This window comes from Siniperca chuatsi, linkage group LG21 (genome assembly GCF_020085105.1).
Source record: "Siniperca chuatsi isolate FFG_IHB_CAS linkage group LG21, ASM2008510v1, whole genome shotgun sequence".
In the NCBI taxonomy this organism is placed as follows: domain Eukaryota; kingdom Metazoa; phylum Chordata; class Actinopteri; order Centrarchiformes; family Sinipercidae; genus Siniperca; species Siniperca chuatsi.
The window spans coordinates 2894631-2915598 of NC_058062.1; the positions used below are offsets into that span (position 1 = coordinate 2894631).

At 42.7% G+C, this 20968-nt stretch overlaps 1 protein-coding gene across 18 annotated transcripts in view; it reads right to left on the reverse strand.

The window, feature by feature from the left end:
* Positions 1-20968, reverse strand: part of LOC122869088 (RNA binding protein fox-1 homolog 3-like) — a 487998-nt gene that overhangs the window by 76611 nt on the left and 390419 nt on the right. The window contains exon 1 of one of the 18 annotated variants that reach the window (XM_044181684.1): positions 9645-10090. The exons of 16 other annotated variants lie outside the window; for them this stretch is intronic. In XM_044181684.1, coding sequence (XP_044037619.1) covers positions 9645-9770 — 126 coding nt within the window. In that variant the 5' untranslated portion in view covers positions 9771-10090. Of the gene's footprint in view, positions 1-9644; positions 10091-20968 lie in introns of those variants that run through there. One more of the 18 variants, XM_044181688.1, reaches the window with a different exon arrangement.

The following is a 20968-nucleotide window of genomic DNA, read 5'->3' on the forward strand; positions in this document are numbered from 1 at the left end:
ACAATAGCTTTTACCTTTGAAATATGTGTTTGTGTTTCTCAGTGTCAGTGGGAGTGTATGTGAGTGTGTGTGTGAAGAGATTTGGGGGAGCTTTTAGAGCGCTATCATAGAGTAGGTGGAGGACGGTGGAGTGTATCAGAGAGGGCAGTCCGCACATGCTGCCCTGTGAGATTGGATTCTCACCCATGAAATGTAAGCACACAGAAAAACGCTCTGCTGCAACAACCTCCTATTTACACAGCAATTTTCCACTCGCTTGCGACAGAACTAAATCGCATTTGTCTCCCTGCCGTTGATACCACGCTGCCCTAGAATTTCATTCATATCCTGTTAATTAGCACTTCCTCTCCCAGCACCAGAAAGAGCAATCATTGGACAAAATGTGCAGAGTAATTTATTACAGTTTATTACAGTTCATTGAGGGAGCCAGAATGCGGTGGATATTAGAATGATTACTTGTGTTTGCACTGATAGCAGTCTGTGTGACAGGAAGAAGAAGAAAAAAAAGTTATTTACCAAAAACAGCTGGACGGATAAATTAGGCCCTTTCTCTACATGACAGTATCTCCCACGACTGCGCTGTTTCAACATTTCTGGGTGAAAAGCGACGTCTCTCAAGCTTTACTCCCTCCTTTGAAAACGTTAATTGCTATTCATTACTCGCTATTGCTGAATGATAACAATGTTGGAGTTACAATTCTGAGTCATTAAATTAGAATGAAGGGGATGAATAGGAGGAGTGGGCAATGGAAAATCCTCATCCCTGTTGAGCCTTGACAGTGTGTTACAGTTTAAAGTGTCGCTTAACCCAAATTGGGGCGGGGGCTCATTTTCTTGTTTACCTCTAGTGGTATCTAACCATACAGATAGTTTTGGTTTGATTTGATGAGGATTCGAGATTTATGCCCCCACCCCAGTGACAGTGAATTTCATTTGTGGTGCTCAAATTATTGAAAAATAGACCCCCCAAAAAAAAAAAAAAAACAACTAACTAGCAATATGTTTTTCCAGGAACAATGTCTTTGTTACTCTGGATAATTCAATACAGAACACGCTGCCAACAGTTTTCACAGGGACTACATCTTCAGTAAACAGTAGTTCCAGTAATAACTGTTCACATTGAGGCACCACAAATTAAATTCTATTCACCTTCATTACTGCCTTGGAGGAGGAAATCTGAGACACTGACATCTATCTGCATGGACAGTAACCCTGTCCCCTAAAATTTGGGTTTAAATGGTTTTGCCAAATATGTTTTGGGGGAAACATAATTGATGCATGGAGCATGGAGTTTTTTCCAGTCCAGTGTTGCATTACTGCACTGCACAGGATTCATAGGGAGGTAGTAGAGGTGGATGGCTGGCATGCAAAACGCAGGTCTTTAACACTGGAGATCAGGTGTTCGCATCCCGCGTTAACTATGCTTTCTTTGCCAGGAGCGGGTACTGTAGGAAAACATATTAAATGTGTTGTCAGTGAACGTTCTGCAGATGCGTTTAGTATGAACATTTTGTGATTTTGCAGATGTGTTCATTAAAAATGTTTCCTCATTATATTGATAAAAAAAGTCAGGCGACGCAACATGCATTTCAAAACATATTTGCTGTTGCGTAGTAGTAATATATTACATCGTGTATACGTATATTACATCGTAATTTTTATGGAGATGGGTTGATGGCAAGATACCACTAGCGGTTAAGTGAATAATTAGTACCCAAATAGTAATTTGGGTGAATGGACCCTTTAAGACTGAATATCATCAGCACTAATGCAGCACTAACCCAGCAGCGGCTGCAGGCGGCTGCAGCAGCGGCGGACATAAACACATTCATGTGGGGTTGCTTGCACCACCTCTCTTAAACACACACAAACCCGTTCCTTCATCAACTGGCCACACTTGCACCTGTCTCTACACAAACACACACACACACACACATCAGCACACACTCAGAGGCGAATGCGCAAGCCTGCGGAGGCTGTAATCTGTAATTTGTAAGTTCCATTTGTTTTTAACACACACCAAAGCAGTGGTCCTGTGGGACCTAATAAAACCTCATAAGCACACGGAGAGGAAGCCCGAGGCGCTGCTCTTTCCCACAGATCTCACCTTGATAGATGATTTTAGAAAAACACAGAGGCGTGCTCCACTAACAAAGTGCTGTGAGAAAAAGCAGTGATATTTAGACTCTCCATCTGAGGAGAGGAAAAATGAGGAGGAAGAAGAGGAGGAGGAGGAAGGCTCTGATTTGGGCTAAATTACATGAGCTTCTCTCCTTTCTTACCGATTAACCAAAGAGAAGCAGAGTAATCAGTGGGATACCTGTTTGGTTGCCCGCAATGAAAAAGGAAAAAATTGCTGTTTTTTATCTCTCCTGCTGTTCATGCAACGCAGAGCTGAGATTAACTAAAACGAAGGCCCCATTTTTTATTTTGAAGTCCATCCCATAATCATTTGTTTCATAGTGTTAAAGGGAGTAGCCAGTGGAGATGTGCTGGGAAGCATGGCCATTACTTTATATTACTTCAGGTCTCTAAAACCGAACGTGCCATAACTGGCAATTTCGGACCCCCAGCTCTGCAATATAGAAATAATAATAATAATAAAAGGGCTCATTTAATTTGGAGAAACAAAAACAATTATGAATCTGCCTGGGTGGAGGTCATCTCCTCTCTGAGGCAATTCTCCTCTTGGTTTCATTTCAGAATACCTGTAGACTTTTTCAAGGAGAACTTGAAATCAATTTCAAGCCCCATTTAATTTTATACACCCGTACATGCTGACCCACAACAGCATAGTTCAAATATTGATCTTCTTTAGCAGGTGACCTGGGGTGCCTCTTAGTAGTCAAACACACTGTGCAGTTGCATACTTTAAAAATGAAATAATGAGATCAAAAACAAGGGGGGAAAGGAACTTCTTAGGCCTGTTTGATATGAGAAATAATTTCCTCAAACGTGGTTCCCATGCAACACGCCTGCTGCTCCGATGAAGACAGATAATGACCTTTTGAAAAACAAAATTTCAGCGTTTGCCTGGAGATCTATTTGTCAGCAGCAGCACCAGCAGCGTGTCTTCTGGCGGTGGAGAAAACAGGCTTGCAGGAGCACAAGGAGAAGCGGAAATAATGCTTTGCTGTTCACCACTGCCATTAAGCCGCTGGTGATAAAAAGGTGCAGTGCTTTTAATGGCTTGTGATAGATGTTTTTTTTTTTTTTTTTGGCTTTCACTTGTACGGCCACTCTGTTAACTCAGCACACAGGGTAATATGTCTCATTTGAGAGGATCCCGCCGAGAGGAGAATGCTTGAAGGACAGTATGAGAGTGACACTACATTATAAACATACTAATCACAGCTGGCTAAGATACTGCAGTAAAGAAATAATTGGACTCAAGCTGGTCTGGCTGCTTGAGCATTTTAGCGTGCCATTTGCAGAAATAGAAAACTTCAGGACAGATTATATTCTCAGGGGAAAAAAAAGGCTACAAACAGTTTCTACTGTGAGGTTATCCTCCTGTCTTTATCCTCCTGTAACTGTGTGTGTGTGTGTGTGTGTGTGTGTGTGTGTGTGTGTGTGTGTGTGTGTGTGTGTGTGTGTGTGTGTGTGTGATGTAGTGAAGGCTCCCGCAGTGTAAAGACAGGGAGGTGTTGTGTCGTGTGTCTTGTCTTTCCCCCTCTCGCCAGTCCCTATACTCGCTCACAGTCTCAGATTGGCCCAAAGGAGCGCTCAAGCGAACCGAGCAGCAGAGATTTCTAAACCAAGCGGACATTCCTGAGCTGTATTAAAAGGCCTGGGTGGGAAATAAGACCACTGCAATGCAGATTTGACAACAGTGAGTGTCAACCGCCCTCTGCAACCAGCAGCCTTTCTAAGAACCTTTGCATCTTTGTGAAGTAATCCATCATATCACAGATTAGTAAGGATATCCTATCTCAATATCTGTAGTACTGACCGAAAATGTGTCCATGGCACTGCGTATGGTAAAATATTAAGTGCCGAAAACTGGCATCTCAGATCTGGTTAGTATTGTAATCTTTGCTGCGTGTTTGATCAGCGGGTTCCTGATTTAAATTTAAATTTTTGCCAATTTTAGATTATTTTATTTAGGCAGTTCTTTTGTTTGAGAGCTTTGCCTTCTTTTGTTGAATGAATAAAATGGGTTCACAAGAAAAACGTTTTTTATTTTTCTGAAAAGTAGGGTATTAAAATAAAGTATCATTTTGCTATCAGTACTGAAATGCAGGCATCGCATCACCACTACTAACCAAACATTTCATGATTCCCAGCCCGACAGATCAGCAGGTAACACAGAAAATATCTCCTGTGGTATCATATTTTCTCACCAGCAGTAAATGTTTGACACTCATGTTAATTAAAAGCTTCATTATAAATTTGCCACCTTCTAAGAAAAGGTTGGTAATTATTGTGAGGTGAGGACATCTGCAACTGCAGCTTTGTTTTCCAGAAGTGGAGTATATTAGCATCAGCAGCACTGTGAATGCTAATTCACTGCCGCTATAGGTCCAGAATATAGACAGGAGCACTACAGGCTAACATTAATGACTGGAGGATATTTAGCATTATTGGCAAAATGTAAATCCACATTTATTGATGCACTGCACAGCACCGTGCATGCAATGCCCTGCAAGCATCCACCTACAGATGACACAAATTCCTACATATGTAAGCTCCAATATGTGCGCTCACATTAAAAATACAGCCAGACCCCCAGTGGAAAACCTTTGTTGGTGAGTAAATCTATTGCACTGTTTGTGCCATTCTTCTATACAGGGAACAAATTTAATTTTGTTCCATTTACAAAGGTCTAGTGGAGTAAGACGGTGGGTAGCCTTAAGAAAAAAAACACACAAGTCAGCCTGACTGTGAAGTCTCTGTGAAGAACAAGGCAGCACTCACTCACACACCAAATGAAATTTCAAAATAAACGACTGAGCTGTGATTTACAATTCTCCTCCGGGCCAGAGAAAAGTGAGAAAACATTTCAATCAGTCCCTCCGCCTTTGTTATGCTGCTATGAATCAGCTGTTTAAGGGACAAAACAGCTGAACGGCGGCGAGAGAAAGACTCTGAATGATTTCACACCAAAACATAGAACATATTGAGAGGTATATTCCAGAGCCCATGAAATTGGGTTTTAAGTTTTTTTGATTTGTGCCTGATTGAATCTGAGTGAATTGTGCTCGGCTAAATTGACTGAAAAACAACAAAGCTGGCATTGCTTTGTGATATAATGGAAATATTTGAAATACAGCGTTTACCTATAACAGCACAACAGAGAAAAATCAGATAGCTTGTGAAAACGGATGTAACAAAGGCCTAAATCATAAGATCTGGGTTTGACTTGCAAGTGGTTAAAGTAAAAGCTGGTGTATTTCTAGATTTTTCTTATTGCTAACAATTTTCCAGGGGGGGGGGGGGGGGGTGTCTCACTGAGTCCCATTTGAAGCCCAGCAGTGCCGTGGCTCATTTCTCAAACTCATCTCCAATGCACCCACACTGGCCTAACGAGAGCCCATGTAGGGACAAAAACCTATTAGGCCTTCCCAGTTACAGACAGCATCTCCATTTACAGCTGTCAATAGTACAGCTTGGCCTACAATAATTATCCCCCAGGAAGGAGCCGTCTCTGTGCGGTTCGCATTAGTCCGTCCCCGGGAGACCGCCAACCTGAATCCTTCAATATCTAAAGTCCCCGTGAATAGCAGCGCTTTGGGAGGCAGGATCAAGGCCTGAACCGTGGGGGAAATGTGTAACGAGTATTCCCAGTCCTCTCGCCTTTAACCAGATGTATCAGTGTGTGTGTGAGGAGGGAGGGAGTTGGTTCCAGTATAGTCGTAGAAAAGAGATCAGCATGAGTAGGAAGAGGAGGAGGAGGTGGAGGTGGAGGTGGAGTAGGCCGCTGAAACCAGAGAGCCCGGGCAATTCCTCCCAGGATCCACCAACATAAAAGGATCGCCTCTTCTAGGTGACCTAACCATTTAGAATGATACAGAAGCCGTGTACAGTTAAGGGGGAAATTCAAAACAGCCCGACCAAAGAAGCCACAAAAAAGAAATCAATAGATGCAACAATAACAATAGACATCAGCGCAGCGGAATGCCATGATAGAAAATCCAATTACAAATCAAAGGAAGGCAATTTTAGAAAACGGGAGATCTTGAGATAAGTCCGAGGCAAAGACAGAGAGAGAGATGTGACATGAAGACAATAACTGCTGCTTTTTCCTCTTTAGACATAACTAACACCCTGCTTCCCACCCAACAGCATCGTCTTAGATAACAGAGTTACATTTACGAGCATTGCCATATGCCCACCCAGTGCCTGGTAAATAGAAAATCCATGAGATGCCATGTTTTTATGGCTCTGAAGACAGCTACTAACTACCATGAGCAAACCTGAGCTACCCCGTCAGCTTCGGCTCGTACCATAAATATATTTATACTTTAATATGGGCCTACACCGGTGAGCATTGCATCCCGTAAAAACCTCACCACACTGTAATTCATAACTCCCTCAATATCCAGCACCATAACTCATGAAATGAGCCACTACAATACAGATTGACGGTAGGAGAAAAGTGACATCATCCTGCGGAAGGATGAAGCCAGCACCCCATGTGGTAGAGAAACTCTCCCCCTGTCAAGAAGAGGGACAGCCCTTCAGCAGTGATGTGATACCACTACTTTTTTTGTAATCAGAAGCCCACAGTTCTCCCACCACACCGCAGGGAGTCTCTCCTTGTGTTAATGAAAACAAACATTTAGCCGGGATTTATACGCGCCGCAGCTGACTACAAAGAGCATCAAAGCAAACTGCCTGGGAACACACACCCAAACACTGCTGCACACAAATAAAGGCAAGGTATGCTTTGCTAATCTTTTATGTAATAAACTCCTGTCTTCCTGTGATATCATGCGGTACCATGTTCACACATAATAAGCAAAGCTGTTCGGAGCCCAACTTAATACAGTGTCTTATTTGAAATGCAAACAAACTGTGAGGCAGAGGCTATCACCTCAATCTATTCCCCTTCTGTTCTCTGGCTGTCATCTTACACGAGCCGACGCTGCAGCCCTGCGCTGTGGCGAGAGGAGGAAGCAGGAGAGTGGTGTGGGGGGAGGCGGAAAACGGGGGCAGCATCCTACGAAGGATTGGTGATGTGGGAGGAAAGGGATGGTGGAGGAAAGACTCTGGACACAGTGTGATTCAGAGGGTTGTTTCCCCTCGTAGCGCTGCAGGGCGAGGATTTACCGCAAAGAAAAAAAAGAAAAAGAACAAAAGCTGCTGATACATTAAAGGGATTTGAAACAAAAAGGGATGTTTCATGAAAATAGCACACAGGAAGTGTCAATTTCAGCTCTGTCCTAGACTTTTAAGGGAACCTACTGTGGACATAAAAACACACTCTCACACACACACACACACACACACACAGAGGCTTACTTGCCATTCTGAGGATTTTGGATGTAACGTAGTGGAAGGTAAACCCACCTAAACTCAGTTTGCTAACATTTTTACTTGCAAAAAGGAGCTCAGGAAGCTTTTCACAGCTGGACATAAACATTTAAGATTTAAAATACAGTAGTCATCAAAATACAAACTATTAAAATGTTATGAATCTGAAGATGAAGGTACTTAAATGAAAAAAAGAATAGTACCTTAATAGTTTAATTTAATCAGAAAATACTGAATCTGAAAAAAATTGTTTATCATCATGAATGTTTGCAGATCACCAAACTGACGTGATTATCCTCCTCTTTGTCACCACTACATACAACAAGCCAAAATTCTAATTTACCTTAAAAAAATACCAAATCTTTGAGTATTATTTTCGTATAACAATAAGAGTTTGTGGGGGTGGCCTCGGCCCCTTCGACAGTGCGTGTTGGTGGCACCTGGTTGTCCACATGCCTCCCCCATCCCTGGCGGGATGTGCCTGCTCTGGACAGATGGGTGGGAGGGGGTGAGGGCCATTACCATGATGGTGGGGGAGAAAGGGGAGGAGTAAGATTCAAAATGAGAGAGCAGGAGTTTCCATCGCGAGCAGCCTCGCCGTTATTTCCCCTCAATCACTGCAGTAACACACACTGTTTACTGCAACACATGCTGCTGGTAGTAAAAACAGAATTGGATGCTCGACACCCCCCCACCCCACCCAGATCCTATCATCCCAACACTAGCAGCAGCCCCATCCCCAACTCGCTGAATTAAAACATGTGAATAATTCAGCAGATAGACAGGCACACGGGCTCTTAAGAGTCACCTTGTTGTTGATTTTTTCACCTCCCTTCAGAAAATTGCAGTCTTCAGGTTTCGCAAAACAAGGGGATCAGTGACAGAATCAATTTCCAAAGGAGGAGTACAAAAAACAAAAAAAGGGAAAATCAATGTTAATTTGCAGAGATATATAATTATTCAAAGTGTTGTCACTCAGTGGTGATCACCATTAGAAAAATGAAGGGGTGTAGACGGGATTGAAGAGCTAGCTGTGGGCCCTCTGATAAATTGAGACAATTCTCAATATAAAAGTGTATTTTTTCAAGTCTGAATGCGGTGTGAATTTTAAGGAAATCTATGGATTTTGATTGATCTGTAGCAACGTGATTTTACCATGTAAAACATCCTTAAAATCAAAGGGATATTATGACAATGATGATCATATTGTATACTGACAAAAAAGCTGAACCTTGAAGCCAAAAAACACTGATAAGTAGAGATGAGATGACCAAGAAACTGAAATTCCTGACTTAATATTTCAGAAACAGTTTTATATTTGTTTTCACATCTCAAACTGGAGCCGAGTACATATATTCCTTAACCTTATTTAAATACCAGCATGTAACCTCATATAATGACTATTTTGTGTATTTATCTTGGAGGCCTCACAGCTCTAACTTCCAGATTTTAGGGGTTGAAATTGAAATGTACTTATCAGTTGGAATCAGTTTTTCCTCCCAATGTTGAGTAGATCCAGGTCGGGGTCAGATTAGGTAACACATTCTGAATTTAGACACCACACAGGTACAAAATGTCGATACATGTTTTCTGCATATTGCTTAACAAACAGCTAAAGAAAGTTGATATTGTTATGCATTAAAAAAGTCAAGATGAAGAAGCAATTTCTTAGGAATCTTTCATTTTAAAAACACACCTAAATGTAAAATAGCCTTATCTTTGCAGCAGAGAAGTGACGGGAAGTATGAGCAAAACAAACTGACCGAGAAAACATTTCGAAGCACTATGAGTCATGAAGCAACTGTACACAAACACTGCGTGGTCCCACGTCACAGTGATCGCTAATTCACTGCTTTATTTCACTCAAAAAAAAAAAAAAAGGGGGGGGAGGGGGAGGAAATGAACAACAGGATGGTTGAGAGGATAAATTAAAGCGGTGACCCCCCCCCCCAACACCTCCTGTCCCCCTTTTTTCCCCACAAAGGAGGGTGAGGGTCAAGGGTTAGGGGGGTGAAAGTACTCAGGGTAGCAACACAATGCGAGTGCGATGCTATCACGTGCCGCTGAGGAGCGCACAGAGGAATGAAAAGCACGGACGGAGAGCGAGTGAGATGAGAGAGAGAGGGGGAGAGAGCGAGGGTGACAAAGCGAGCTTCATTCAGCCTTACCTCGGGCAGGTAGAGGAACGCAGGGGGACACTGGAGCGAGTGAGGTAGCATCCCGGAGCCGGAGAGCAGCAGGCAGCCGGAGTTGGCCATGGAGCTCAGCGTGGGGTGACGGGACGCTTTGCGCATTTAGCAGGGAGATCCTTTCGCTCTACTCTCTTTCTTCCTCTCTCTCTGGCTCGCTTGCTCCCACTCACTCACACTCACTCTCTCTCTTCCGATCACTTCCTTTCTTCTGCCTCCTCTTGCCTTTTTAAATTTCCGTTTTGCTGGCTTTTGTGTCTCTATTGAAGATGTAGCAGGGAGGCGAGCGGTGCGCAGACAATGTGCATGTTCCACCTTTATCACTAATGCACTCTCTCTCTCTCTCTCTCTTTAGGTCTCTCTCCCCCCCTTCTCTCTCTCACTATCCCTGGCACGACTCTGTTTACTTTGAGCACGATAAAAGCCAACATAAGCATTCAGACACAGAAGGGGAGGTTCTGTGCAAGCTGAGGAGGAGGAGGAGGAGGGGTTGTTGAGCTGACAGGGGGTTGGGTAGGTTAGGGTGGGGTTATAAAAGTGGTGGTGGTAGCATGGGGGGGGGGGGACGAGGGGGACGACTACTGATGAAGTCCCCAATGAATTCATACATCAAACGGGGCCGGCTGAATAACAGAGGGGATGTGAACAACATTAGAACAGCTGATCCTGGGCATTAGCACCTCATGGGACACTGCATGCTGCCTTTTAATTGTGCCCCCCCCCCCCTACAGACACACACCTAAACACACACCCCCTTGGTGGCCAGCGCCACCTCCCTCTCCTCCGTCTGTGTGTGTGTGTGTGCGCTCAAGGACATATACTGTACAGCATGTATAACAGATATATCTGTGAAACCAGGGGAAAATGCATTAAAACAAAAACAGGCTGTTATTAGGCTCAGCAGTGACATCCTTCTTCATCTGCTCTTGCATCTACTGAGCTGTTAATATGCATCCAGCCAAGCATGGACTGTAGAGCACACTAAACTGTACAAGCAAAACAACTCAGAGCTTTTTTTAAAAATGTATCTTTTTGATTAATTCTGTTTGATACTACTTTAAAGGAAGCAGACAAAGAGGATGCACAAGGTGTATTCGTTACATCATAGGTGCCAGTTGGGTATGGAGACTCCATTACCTTCAAGTTGAAGGAAAACGCAAGAAATCTATCATGAATTACATCCAACACAACCATGGCTTGAAAACCTTGATGTCTCAGCAGAGATTGGTGGGTCATCAGCAGGGTATGACAACGCGTGGTTACTCTTGTACTCTCGATCTTATAATTCTTTTTAATACAATCAAGCCAAGTCAAGACAATTTATATTTATGAAGCCCAAAGTCACAAATTTGCCTTTAAGGGCTTTACAATCTCTACAGTATACGCCCTCTATCTTTAAAACCTCGAGCATGCTGCTATCACGTGCCACAGAGGAGCGCCTGGAGGAATTAAAGGGATGGATGGAGAGTGATCAAGAGTGAGCCAGCCCTTAAGACGATTTCTGTCTTTTGGGTGGCGTGTTCTTAGCCTGGTTCCAGCGACCTCTGAATCGCTGTCCACATCTCAGATTTCTTTCAGCGATTCAAATCAGTCTAGTGTTGTGCTTGTTGATGGCTGTTTCCCCGTTTGAAAAAACAACTAAGACAATCAGAGCCCTTTAGGCAGGATTAAAAACAGGGATGTTATCTTCCTGTGGCAGAGCCAGAATAATGGCAAGAGAAAATTACCACAAAAAAAGACGACAAGCATGGATGAGATTGACGCAGCTGTACAGGTTGCTTTGAGGTTTGCTTGAATGTGCTTCTGCACATACAGTTGCTTGGATTTTGAGTATAAATGTGTTTTTTCTTTTCAAACCTGCCTACTGACAGGAGTTGGGTTAACCAATCAGCTTGGTTGATGCTCAGGTCTACACAACGTGTTGTTATGGTCTCAGCCTCTGCGACCTAACACCCTTTCTCTGCTTAGATCTGCAACTTTTATGTGCATCTTTGGAAGTGACAACTCTTAGCAAGCGCTACCACAGCTCCTGTGTCCACTGAAGATGACGTAGACATCAGATGCTAGTGATTGGTTAGGGCAAAATAACCCCTCCCAAACATATAACAGCTAACATAATGTCATAATGTAGGGTTTACTGAAAGATTTTCTATTTTCCTGTCTTTCTGTCTCACCTTCTGAGTTTGGTACTTTGGCCTCACTGACAGTAATAAAAGGGTCCTACTGTGGGAGACCACGACCCCAGAGGAGAATTAACTCTCTCTGGGACGCTTCCTCTACAGATTAAATAATTCCCACCATGCAACAAGGGGGCGGCTGACCTGTAATTACACATCCATACTTGTATTTCATGAACTCAACAGAAAGAAACTGACTAACAAAACATCAGTAATTCAAATAAATGCTCACCTTCACTGGCAGCCATCTTTATTGCCAGTATACAGTCTCATTCCTGGATAATTGGCCTGACTGTTTGATGGAAAGATCAGTCATCACAGATATCTGACGTGGTTTAGGCTCAACGGTTTGGCATTGCCTGCTAAAGATGGGAATCCATCTTCCTCTCTCTCCTCTGTGTGTTTTTCTGTCTTTGGCTCTTTTGCTCTCTTTTTTCCACTCTGTCTGTCTGTCTCACCCACTTAATAATTCAAATAAGCACTGCCAGATCATTCCCTTCAAAGAGAGTTTCTGGAATGTTCTCAACGGTGCCTTTTCTTTTTGTCATGTGAAATCAAAGCCCTCAAATGCGGTAGAGATATCCTCAGTTAACTCCCCACACTGCTGTTCTGCCAATTAAAGAAAGATCAACAAATGCTGCGAACGGCTCATAGTTGATCACCAAAAGAAAAAAAAGTGATCTTAATCATTATCATCCTCATCATCATTTTTGTCACTGTCGCCCTTTGTCTTCCTCTATTTCTTCCTTGCGGCGCAATCACCACATCGCTGTGGCAGCTCTGTAATAATCAGCATAATCATTATTACCACAATCACCATCATCATCACTGTCATTGTCGACTCTGTCACGTCTGTCTTCTAAGCCCGTGTTGCTGGCCTGCTACAGAACAGGATTTACCCTCCGAGGCAGGACTTAAATGTGTTTGATTGTCATTGAGTCTGCATGTGTGTGCATATGTGCAGGTGTGTACTCATTTGTGTTGAGTCCCTTCTCCGAGATTCAGCTGATTTGAAGCATTACAAGCTTTTAAATCCAGTTTTAATCTCCTCTCAAAAACATCCACTAACACATCCGTCTTTGTATACGAGACACAGCTTTGGCATTGCACAAGATATGGAGTGGCTTCTCTTTTGAGCCTGTGTTATTTTAATGTGCTCCTCAAAAAAAGGTTGAAAGCAGCAGTTCTAGCAGTAAAAAGCCATCACATGCACTGGGAGCTCAGTCAGCAATAATCAAAGGCAATACAAGCAGCGACTAATGGGCCCCAAACGATTGGCAGCACATTCCTGTTCTCTACTGTTTATCGTATGACCGCTGATCAATACGGCGCACTTGGACTAATCTCCATAAGAGATGACTGTTTATTTCCCTTAACTCCCATCACTCTGACAGTGGAAAGTATTCAGATCCTTTACTTAAGTAAGAGTAGCAATAACACAGTGTAAAATAATCCATTTAATGCAAAAGTCCTGAATCCAAAAGATTACTTACATTAAAGTACTATAAGCAAAATGTAGTTAAGTATCAAAAGTAAAATACAAATTATGTAAAGCAGAATATAATCAGGATTTTGATGCTGTAGCTGGTCGAGGTCGAGCTGATTGTAGCTACTTTATATGCTGTTGGGTATTTTATCTTTAAATACCACATTTTGTAAAATGATTATGTTTTGCATTAAAATCTTAAATGAATGTTTTAATTGACATTTTTGTCCTCTTATCATTTAGTTGTCATATTTTTATCATTGTGTACTGGCCTTTTTTCAAAATATAAACTCTTTAAAAAGGTTTTAATAATTTGCATTTCTCATTTTTTATTCAACTGACTTACTCAAAAATCGAATTTTCTGTGAATTTTACTTCCCAAAGCCTGTTCCAAAAGCCCTGTCCATACTGCCAGGAATACAGTTCTGGTGGGGAAATACATAATCTATCATTTTTTAAATTTACTTATTGCCTAAAAGTATAGAAATTTAAATATACCGAGTATAAAATTACTGAAATCAGTCTGTAAAATATGTGTCTTAATTTTCTAAAAATTGGAATGTAAAGTACCTCTTTACATTTGTTGCTAAACTCTCCAAATTCCCTGAAAAATACTGAGGACATGACCTCAGTGTCCCCCCTTGTAGTTACGGCCCTGGTTCCAATTAATTAGTAACTATAGCTGTCAGATATGTGTAGTTGAGTAAAAAGTACAATATTTCCTTCAGAAATGTAGTGGAATAGAAATAGGAAGTAGCAGAAATTGGAAATATGCAAGTAAAACCATGCACCTCAAGATGGTACAGTAGTTGAGTAAATGTACTACTTTCCACCACTGCACCCTGCACTTCCCTATGGACACAGCTCCCCCATCAGGAGGACCACTAAAGTTTGAACAACACAAATGTGTCAGAATGTAGATTATGCAATATTATGCACAGACCCAAACTTTGTAAATATGTTTGAAAGTAAATATGGAGATCTGTCATATTCTCCATTGGTCACAGTGTGGGTATAATTAGCCCATGGTGAACCACCGATGTGATCACTCGAGTTGTAGAAGAGATTGTAGAATCTGAAGGGGAGCAGTTTGGTTCCCGCCACACCCACCTCCCCGACCCCACTGGACACACAACCAAGACCTCTGGAGACGCACTCTGAAGAAAACAAAGCAGCAGTATTTGGTGCTGGTGGATTTTGTTGAGAAGCAGCGAGGCCTTTGGAGGGGCACCCTTGAAGTGCCCCTCTGACAGGCTTCCTCATTATCTGGCATCTCCAGAGTGCCAGCCAACCCCGCTGTAGAAGAGGGGGCACGAGGACGCCTCGATCAGCCCGCCCCGGGGGTACCCAGAGAGGGGAGGGTTGTGCTCTCGCTAAAGGTCCGCTGATTATATCTCAGGCCCAGAGCTTCTGGGATCCCCACTAATTAAAGGTTGTGTCATATCTGTTAGGAGATAACAAACCTATGTAGCTCATCTTTTTTTTTTTTTTTTTTTTTTTTTTTTTTTAAATTAGGGAGTCCATTTTACAGACTTCTCTCCTCCCCGCCGATATCTGCGTTCTCCGGCATCATGTCAGGTTGCAGACTTGGTCTGTATTCAAGGCTGACCAGCTTCTGCACCCAGAGGAAAGGGTTCCTGTTTAACCTGCCCTCACCCATCTCAGCGTGCCAGCGGTGTTGTGGAGGCATCAGGGATCCTTTGTCTGGAGGCATAATTAAAGCTCTCGTTCATTATTTCTTCACTTTGAGCGCAGATCTGAGTAATTAGGAGGCAGTGCCACCGGGGGGGATGGAGCTTTCATGGAAGCACATACACATACAGACAAACACACCACACAATCACACGTGTCTGCCCAGAAGAAAGTGCGCCTGTACACACACACACACACACACACAGGAGGGGAAAAGCACTTGTTCAATCTCAGCACCAAATGAGTCGCATTCATCTCCCACCTATCTTTGGATGCCAATATCTGGCACCGAGTGAAGTATGCTTTTTCTCCCCTCAAAGCTGTCATGTACTAATGCATTGATTAAAAATTTTGATTAAATGGACAGTTAAGGGAGGAACTGCAAGAGTGATCTGCGATCCATGCCTCAATTGGACGCTGGGATAGGATGTGGGGGCCCTGGCTTTTGCTGTGTTTGGAGCTGAGGTACTTGCTTCTCTAATGGATTTTGAAACAGAGCTTGGCTTTTATATGGTGTCATTCATCCTCATATGTTTTCGCCTGCCGCATCTCAAAATCACTGCTTCTTTATGGCAAACTAATGCACTCGGTGCTAAGATCAGCAGGTTGGCTCTGGCCATCGCTCACTGTGCTCCGGCCAGGTGTTGGGACGTTTCAAAAGCTTCCATCAGAAGAGGCAGAGCAGAAACCAAGAGGTACTGACTTTGCCTCTAACACCGCCATACATCAACCCTCCACGCCACACTGTCTACACCCAAAATACACATACACACACCGAGCCACTGCTCCTCCTGCTGCTTTGACAACGAAGGAAAGGAGGGGGGTGACTGAGCTTTATGGCAGCGGACAGTCAACGTCAATATATCGAGCGTTTTACCACCCTCTTATCCAAAGGTCTGGTTTGCTTGTGGCTACGAAGCAGCAAGTCCAGGGGGTGTGTGATAGTCCGATGTGGTGGGTGGAAGACAGGGAAGGGTTTTGTTGAGGCATGGCGAGAGGGAAGACAACAAACGGGGGCGATGGCTCACGCCCTGTTAGCCCTCTAGGCCGAGAGAGGCTATGATAGAGAGAGAGCTGACAGGGCAGAGGGACGGCCAAGCATGGAAATCACATCAGATCAATGATGAAAAATTCAGTGGCGGCAAGAGTCGCTCTTGGGGACGATGTCACATGGTGCATGTAAGCGTGTGACTACTGAATGTACATGGAGAGGCTAATGTGTCAGCCAGCAAATATGCATTCGCCCATTTTGTCCTCCAGGGTTGGAGTGGTTATTTAGAAATGAGCTAAATAGCAGCCAGGAAATTAATATAAGAGGGACAAAAAGGCATGTTTGTAGAGCTATACTTGTATATGTATACTTCTGTTGGTATTTAAAATTACAAATCTGTCTCTGGGGCTTCACAATCTGTCATACGTCATTCTCTATCCCTAAACCCTCAGAGGGGTCCGTTACCAACTATGTGATGAAAATATATCAACATCATCCATGTGAAATCTTGGCTCTAGTGCTTGAAACTAACACCACTAACAGTAGTCTACCAATACAGGTACACAAAATATGATATGAAAATATATTAGGCTGGTCTAAGCAACAACAACTAAGACTAGATTTTCTATATTTCCTCAGGAAGTGTAGGTAATGGGCAACTACTGAGAAGCAGGTGAATACCTGGAGTACACAATTAACGTCTTTGAAGGGTATGAGCTGCAATATTTTCTCATGACCTTTCCGTAGATATGACCCTTTGTGCCCTGTGTTGATCGTAGTATCAGGTGCATTTAGGCAATTCAATTATATATAGTATATACAGTAGATGATAGAAATTTGTCAATTGTCAGATTTTTCTTGACCGTTGCTACCAAGGTAGCTCTCCCTTCAATAGCGTATATATGGTTGTACGGTATTAGAGCATTGCATGGTGAGGTGATTTAAGTAAAATAACCTCAATATGCAAAATGAATGTCCACATTAAAAGACCCACTCACTCAAAGACAGTAAGGAACCCAGATCCCAACCACAGACATACTGTACCGTAAACCACAATGTGATGAAGTACTTTGATTTGTCAGGTATTTCATTTCCTGGATTAGCCAAAAAAACATACATTCCTATCTGGTTATTTTATCTACAAACTGATTCTCAATTGAATTTCCATAAAATGTACTATTTCATGATACATGCTGATATTTCATATACCATGATATAAGATTTTATTGATGTTGCCCATTCCCAAGTATTGGGTGTGCATTTCTTCAGATATGTCAGTGTTGAACATGGGTTACTACACTTTTGTCTGTAGAGGCTACTCTAACTTAAATCTAACCTTTATTCTGGCCTTAACTCTACACTCAATTCCAAACCATAAAATCTTCTTGTAGGAGTGAATCCTGCCATATAACTCCACTTTTGTCTATTTTTATAACCCAGAAGAGCAAGAACACACACACGCACAACCAAGCAGTACTGCAATCATGATAAGTTACCAATCAATAAGTCAGGCCATTGTTCTCAAATCCAATCCTCAGGTTCCAGAGTACTGCTGCTTTTCTCTTCTACCACCTACTTCATTGCATTCACCTGTTGTCCCGGGCCTAAATCATTCCCGAATTCAACAGATAGAGTGGATACTAGCTGGCAGCGGTGAAAACCAGCAGTGCTCTGGACTCATGAGGACTGAGTGTGAAGATACCTGACAGGATGTGCAGCTTGACAAGCACATTACACATATCAGGTGTTCTTTATAGCCAAAATGTCCCACAATTCAAAACCATCCAAAGCAATCATTCTCAAAATCTACCATCCTTGCATTTCAGATTTCATTGACGTTCTGTTAAAAAAAAAGAAAAAAGAAGCCTTAACCATAACGGCTGCAGCCCAAAGCAAAGTCAATTACATAGATTGGTGCAGTGACATAAAGTGTATTCCATTTGGCAGCAGATTGGTCATGCCCAGTAATGTTCCCTTCCAGCAGGCATACCTTTGACCATTACTCTAAACAGGCAGTTGGGGAACCAGAGACCTATTTCCTACAACTGTGAATGCTGGTGTGTCTCCCAGAGGGGTCAGGGGTTCACACTGCAGCTACCATGCTCTCATATTTAGCAGCAGTGGGTGAGAAATGGTACATCAATACTGCCAGACGCACGGGGCCACAGTGGCCTCCAGCACACACATATCATATCAGAATGGAGCGTCAGCCAGGCCGGGAGGTGTCAAGAAATGTGTGAATATGTATATGTCTGTAACTTTGCAACTATCAGCAGCACTATTTATGTTGAATGTATATTTGTTAGATTTTAAAACATTGGTGTATTTACAGTCATACCTTAGTGTGTTTAAAAATCAATGAATGGGATCATTGCGGACGATTGGTAGCCTCAAATTCAAGCTGTTAATGTTCATGATTCTCCAACTTAAGACAACATTTCCCTTAAACCACACTACTTCCTGTCACCAGAAGGGTAATACCATTTGCCTTTCCTCCTACTTGCTGGTTTGCTAGTACATTTGTAAGATGCCAGACAAACCCTCTTTAACCACCAAGAAATGGAAGAGCACTGGGAAATGCAAAACGCTTAAGACATTTAGATTAGGATCTAAAAAAAAACATGGCATCCATACATTGGGTGAATATTTGTTTTAGAACTGATTTGAATCATTTATGGAAAGTTTAAGGGCTCATCAAGGTCTTGCCCCCGGCTCCATCTCTAACCTTTAAACACCCTTTGAGCTTCACGATTATCATCAAGCATAACTGTCAAAGTCCAGGCTAAAGACTAAAAGGGACCCAGCTTTTCCACTGGGACGTGGAGGCCGTGGTCGTCGCAGTGGCTAAATCAATGCCTTCTTCTGAATCGCTTCTCAAAAACCATTTGTTCCAAAAGGTCTTTTCATAAATCCGACAGTTGAATGTTTTATGTAGCATATTTTTTTCTGCCAGTGTCTTTTTCTGTTACGATGCCTGTTTGGTAAGCGCCTGCGTTTTGAGAAGTGCTACTTAAATAGAGCCTCTAAATATAAAGTTTGTGTGGGTGTGTGCCTCTGTCCCAGTCTCAATGTGTTTCCCTCAGTGTTTGGGTGTTCTCTGTTGGAGTGTCTCTGGCTGTAGATGTGTTTTTTTGTGTAGACTCCTGCCAGGCTATAAAACCCCCCTGTGTAGCATGAAGTGCCCGGAGCGTCTACTGTTGTTACCTAAGATCCAACCTTGCCCTCTGACCACATCACCAGCAGCACACAACAACAACCCTGCCACCTCCTGCACTCTTTCCATTCCACCGCCATCAAAACGTAGCTACGGGGACTCTCGCAATGATACAGATTTTCCACGGACATCTGCCCCGGAACGATGGCGGCTCGAAGAGAAAGGGTTTAAGAAATTCTGCCCAAAGGAGGTGGAAGAAATGTGAGCGTAATATCTCTGAGTGGGAGTCATGAATGTAATATCATGCTGAACCGAAATGCTGCGATCCCTGCTCAATATTTTAAAAGATGTCTGGTTTTAATGCCGCCCTGTTGAGGGCATAATATCAATGGTTCCAATGGAAAATGTTAAAGTGTCAAACTCTGCGAGGTGCATATCTGTGAGAAAGAAAATTACAAGCATACATATATACACATTAAGGTGTCATAGGTAAATGTTCAAGCACAGCACCCTTGGTGAGAGGGATTGTTTTTCCTGGTCATGCGTGTCCATTGTGATCAGTCATGCTCATGTTGCTGTATTACTTCCTGTGACGCTCGCTCGCTCTTTCCCTAATGCTTCTTTTTCTCCAGTCTCTAAATGCTATCTGTCAGTAGGTGTTGCAGGACTGATAGAGCCTCGTCTGTTGCCTTTCTCATTACAGCGGGGGAGACAAAACCCGGCAAGTGCAGTAACCTTTCATGGAGACAGAGGGAGGGAGGCATCCACACAGAGCCACCACCTCCGTCTACTTGACATAACCCTATTACCGCTTCCTTAATTTGTCCCGCCGTGACAACGCGCAGCCAAAGAAACGGTTAAAAGAATGAGTGAACAAAAGCTGCATTGCATTATGGGGGGTAGAGGAGGGAGGGAGTTGTTGAGGGTGGAAGACAATGGGGAGGCAGAGCTGATGCATCAGCCATATTGGATCATTTCTAAAACGCCACACATTATCCGGAGGTGGGCCCCAATATACTCTACTTAACTGATCGCTCTCTGTCTCAACTCAAAGAGCTCTTTTTAAAAATCTTGTTGTTCATTAGTTAACTTTTTGTTAAATATTTCTTTCTCCATCTGAGGTGTGCAAGCTTAAAAAGGCAGCAGGCTGATCATCTGCGACTTAATCAAAAGAGTTTGTCAACAGTTTACATGAGCAAAATTTCAAAAAGCTCAGATACGGTGATAATGTTTTATTCCGTTTGGCCTTGTTTCCCTTCGAGAACGTCTACTTTTGTTAAATATATAATGTTTCTTTCCTCATTTAATATTTACAAACACCAAGGTTCTAAAGAAACCTTCAGTGCTTTTTCTTTGTTTCCTAAATCTGTTTGTACAAAATATGATCAAAGCTTCACGCAGAGTGTACCTCAACATGAAAATGACAACGTCTCAAAAATAACTAAATGATTGGCAAAATGAGTAACAGCCTCAAAATGGCTGATAATAAGACCCGCTAAAGTATGAGCTCAGTGAAAGTGCCAGACACTCAGACAAATGTGACACTAAATCCTGCATTTGGCACATCCTAAGTAAACAAAAGTGTTGATAAAAGGAAGCCAAAGCAATCTTCTTTTGTGTGCAAAATTTACAACAAAAAAAAGGAAAAAGGCTTTCTTTTTCTGTGGCAGCCGCATGTTTCAGCTCAGGCACCTCACCAGCAGAGTCTCAACTGAAAGACAGGCACAGCTCTCGGTAATCACACCTAAGATGTGACATCTCAAATATCCATTGTAATAATCTGTATCACAAACTGATCTAACA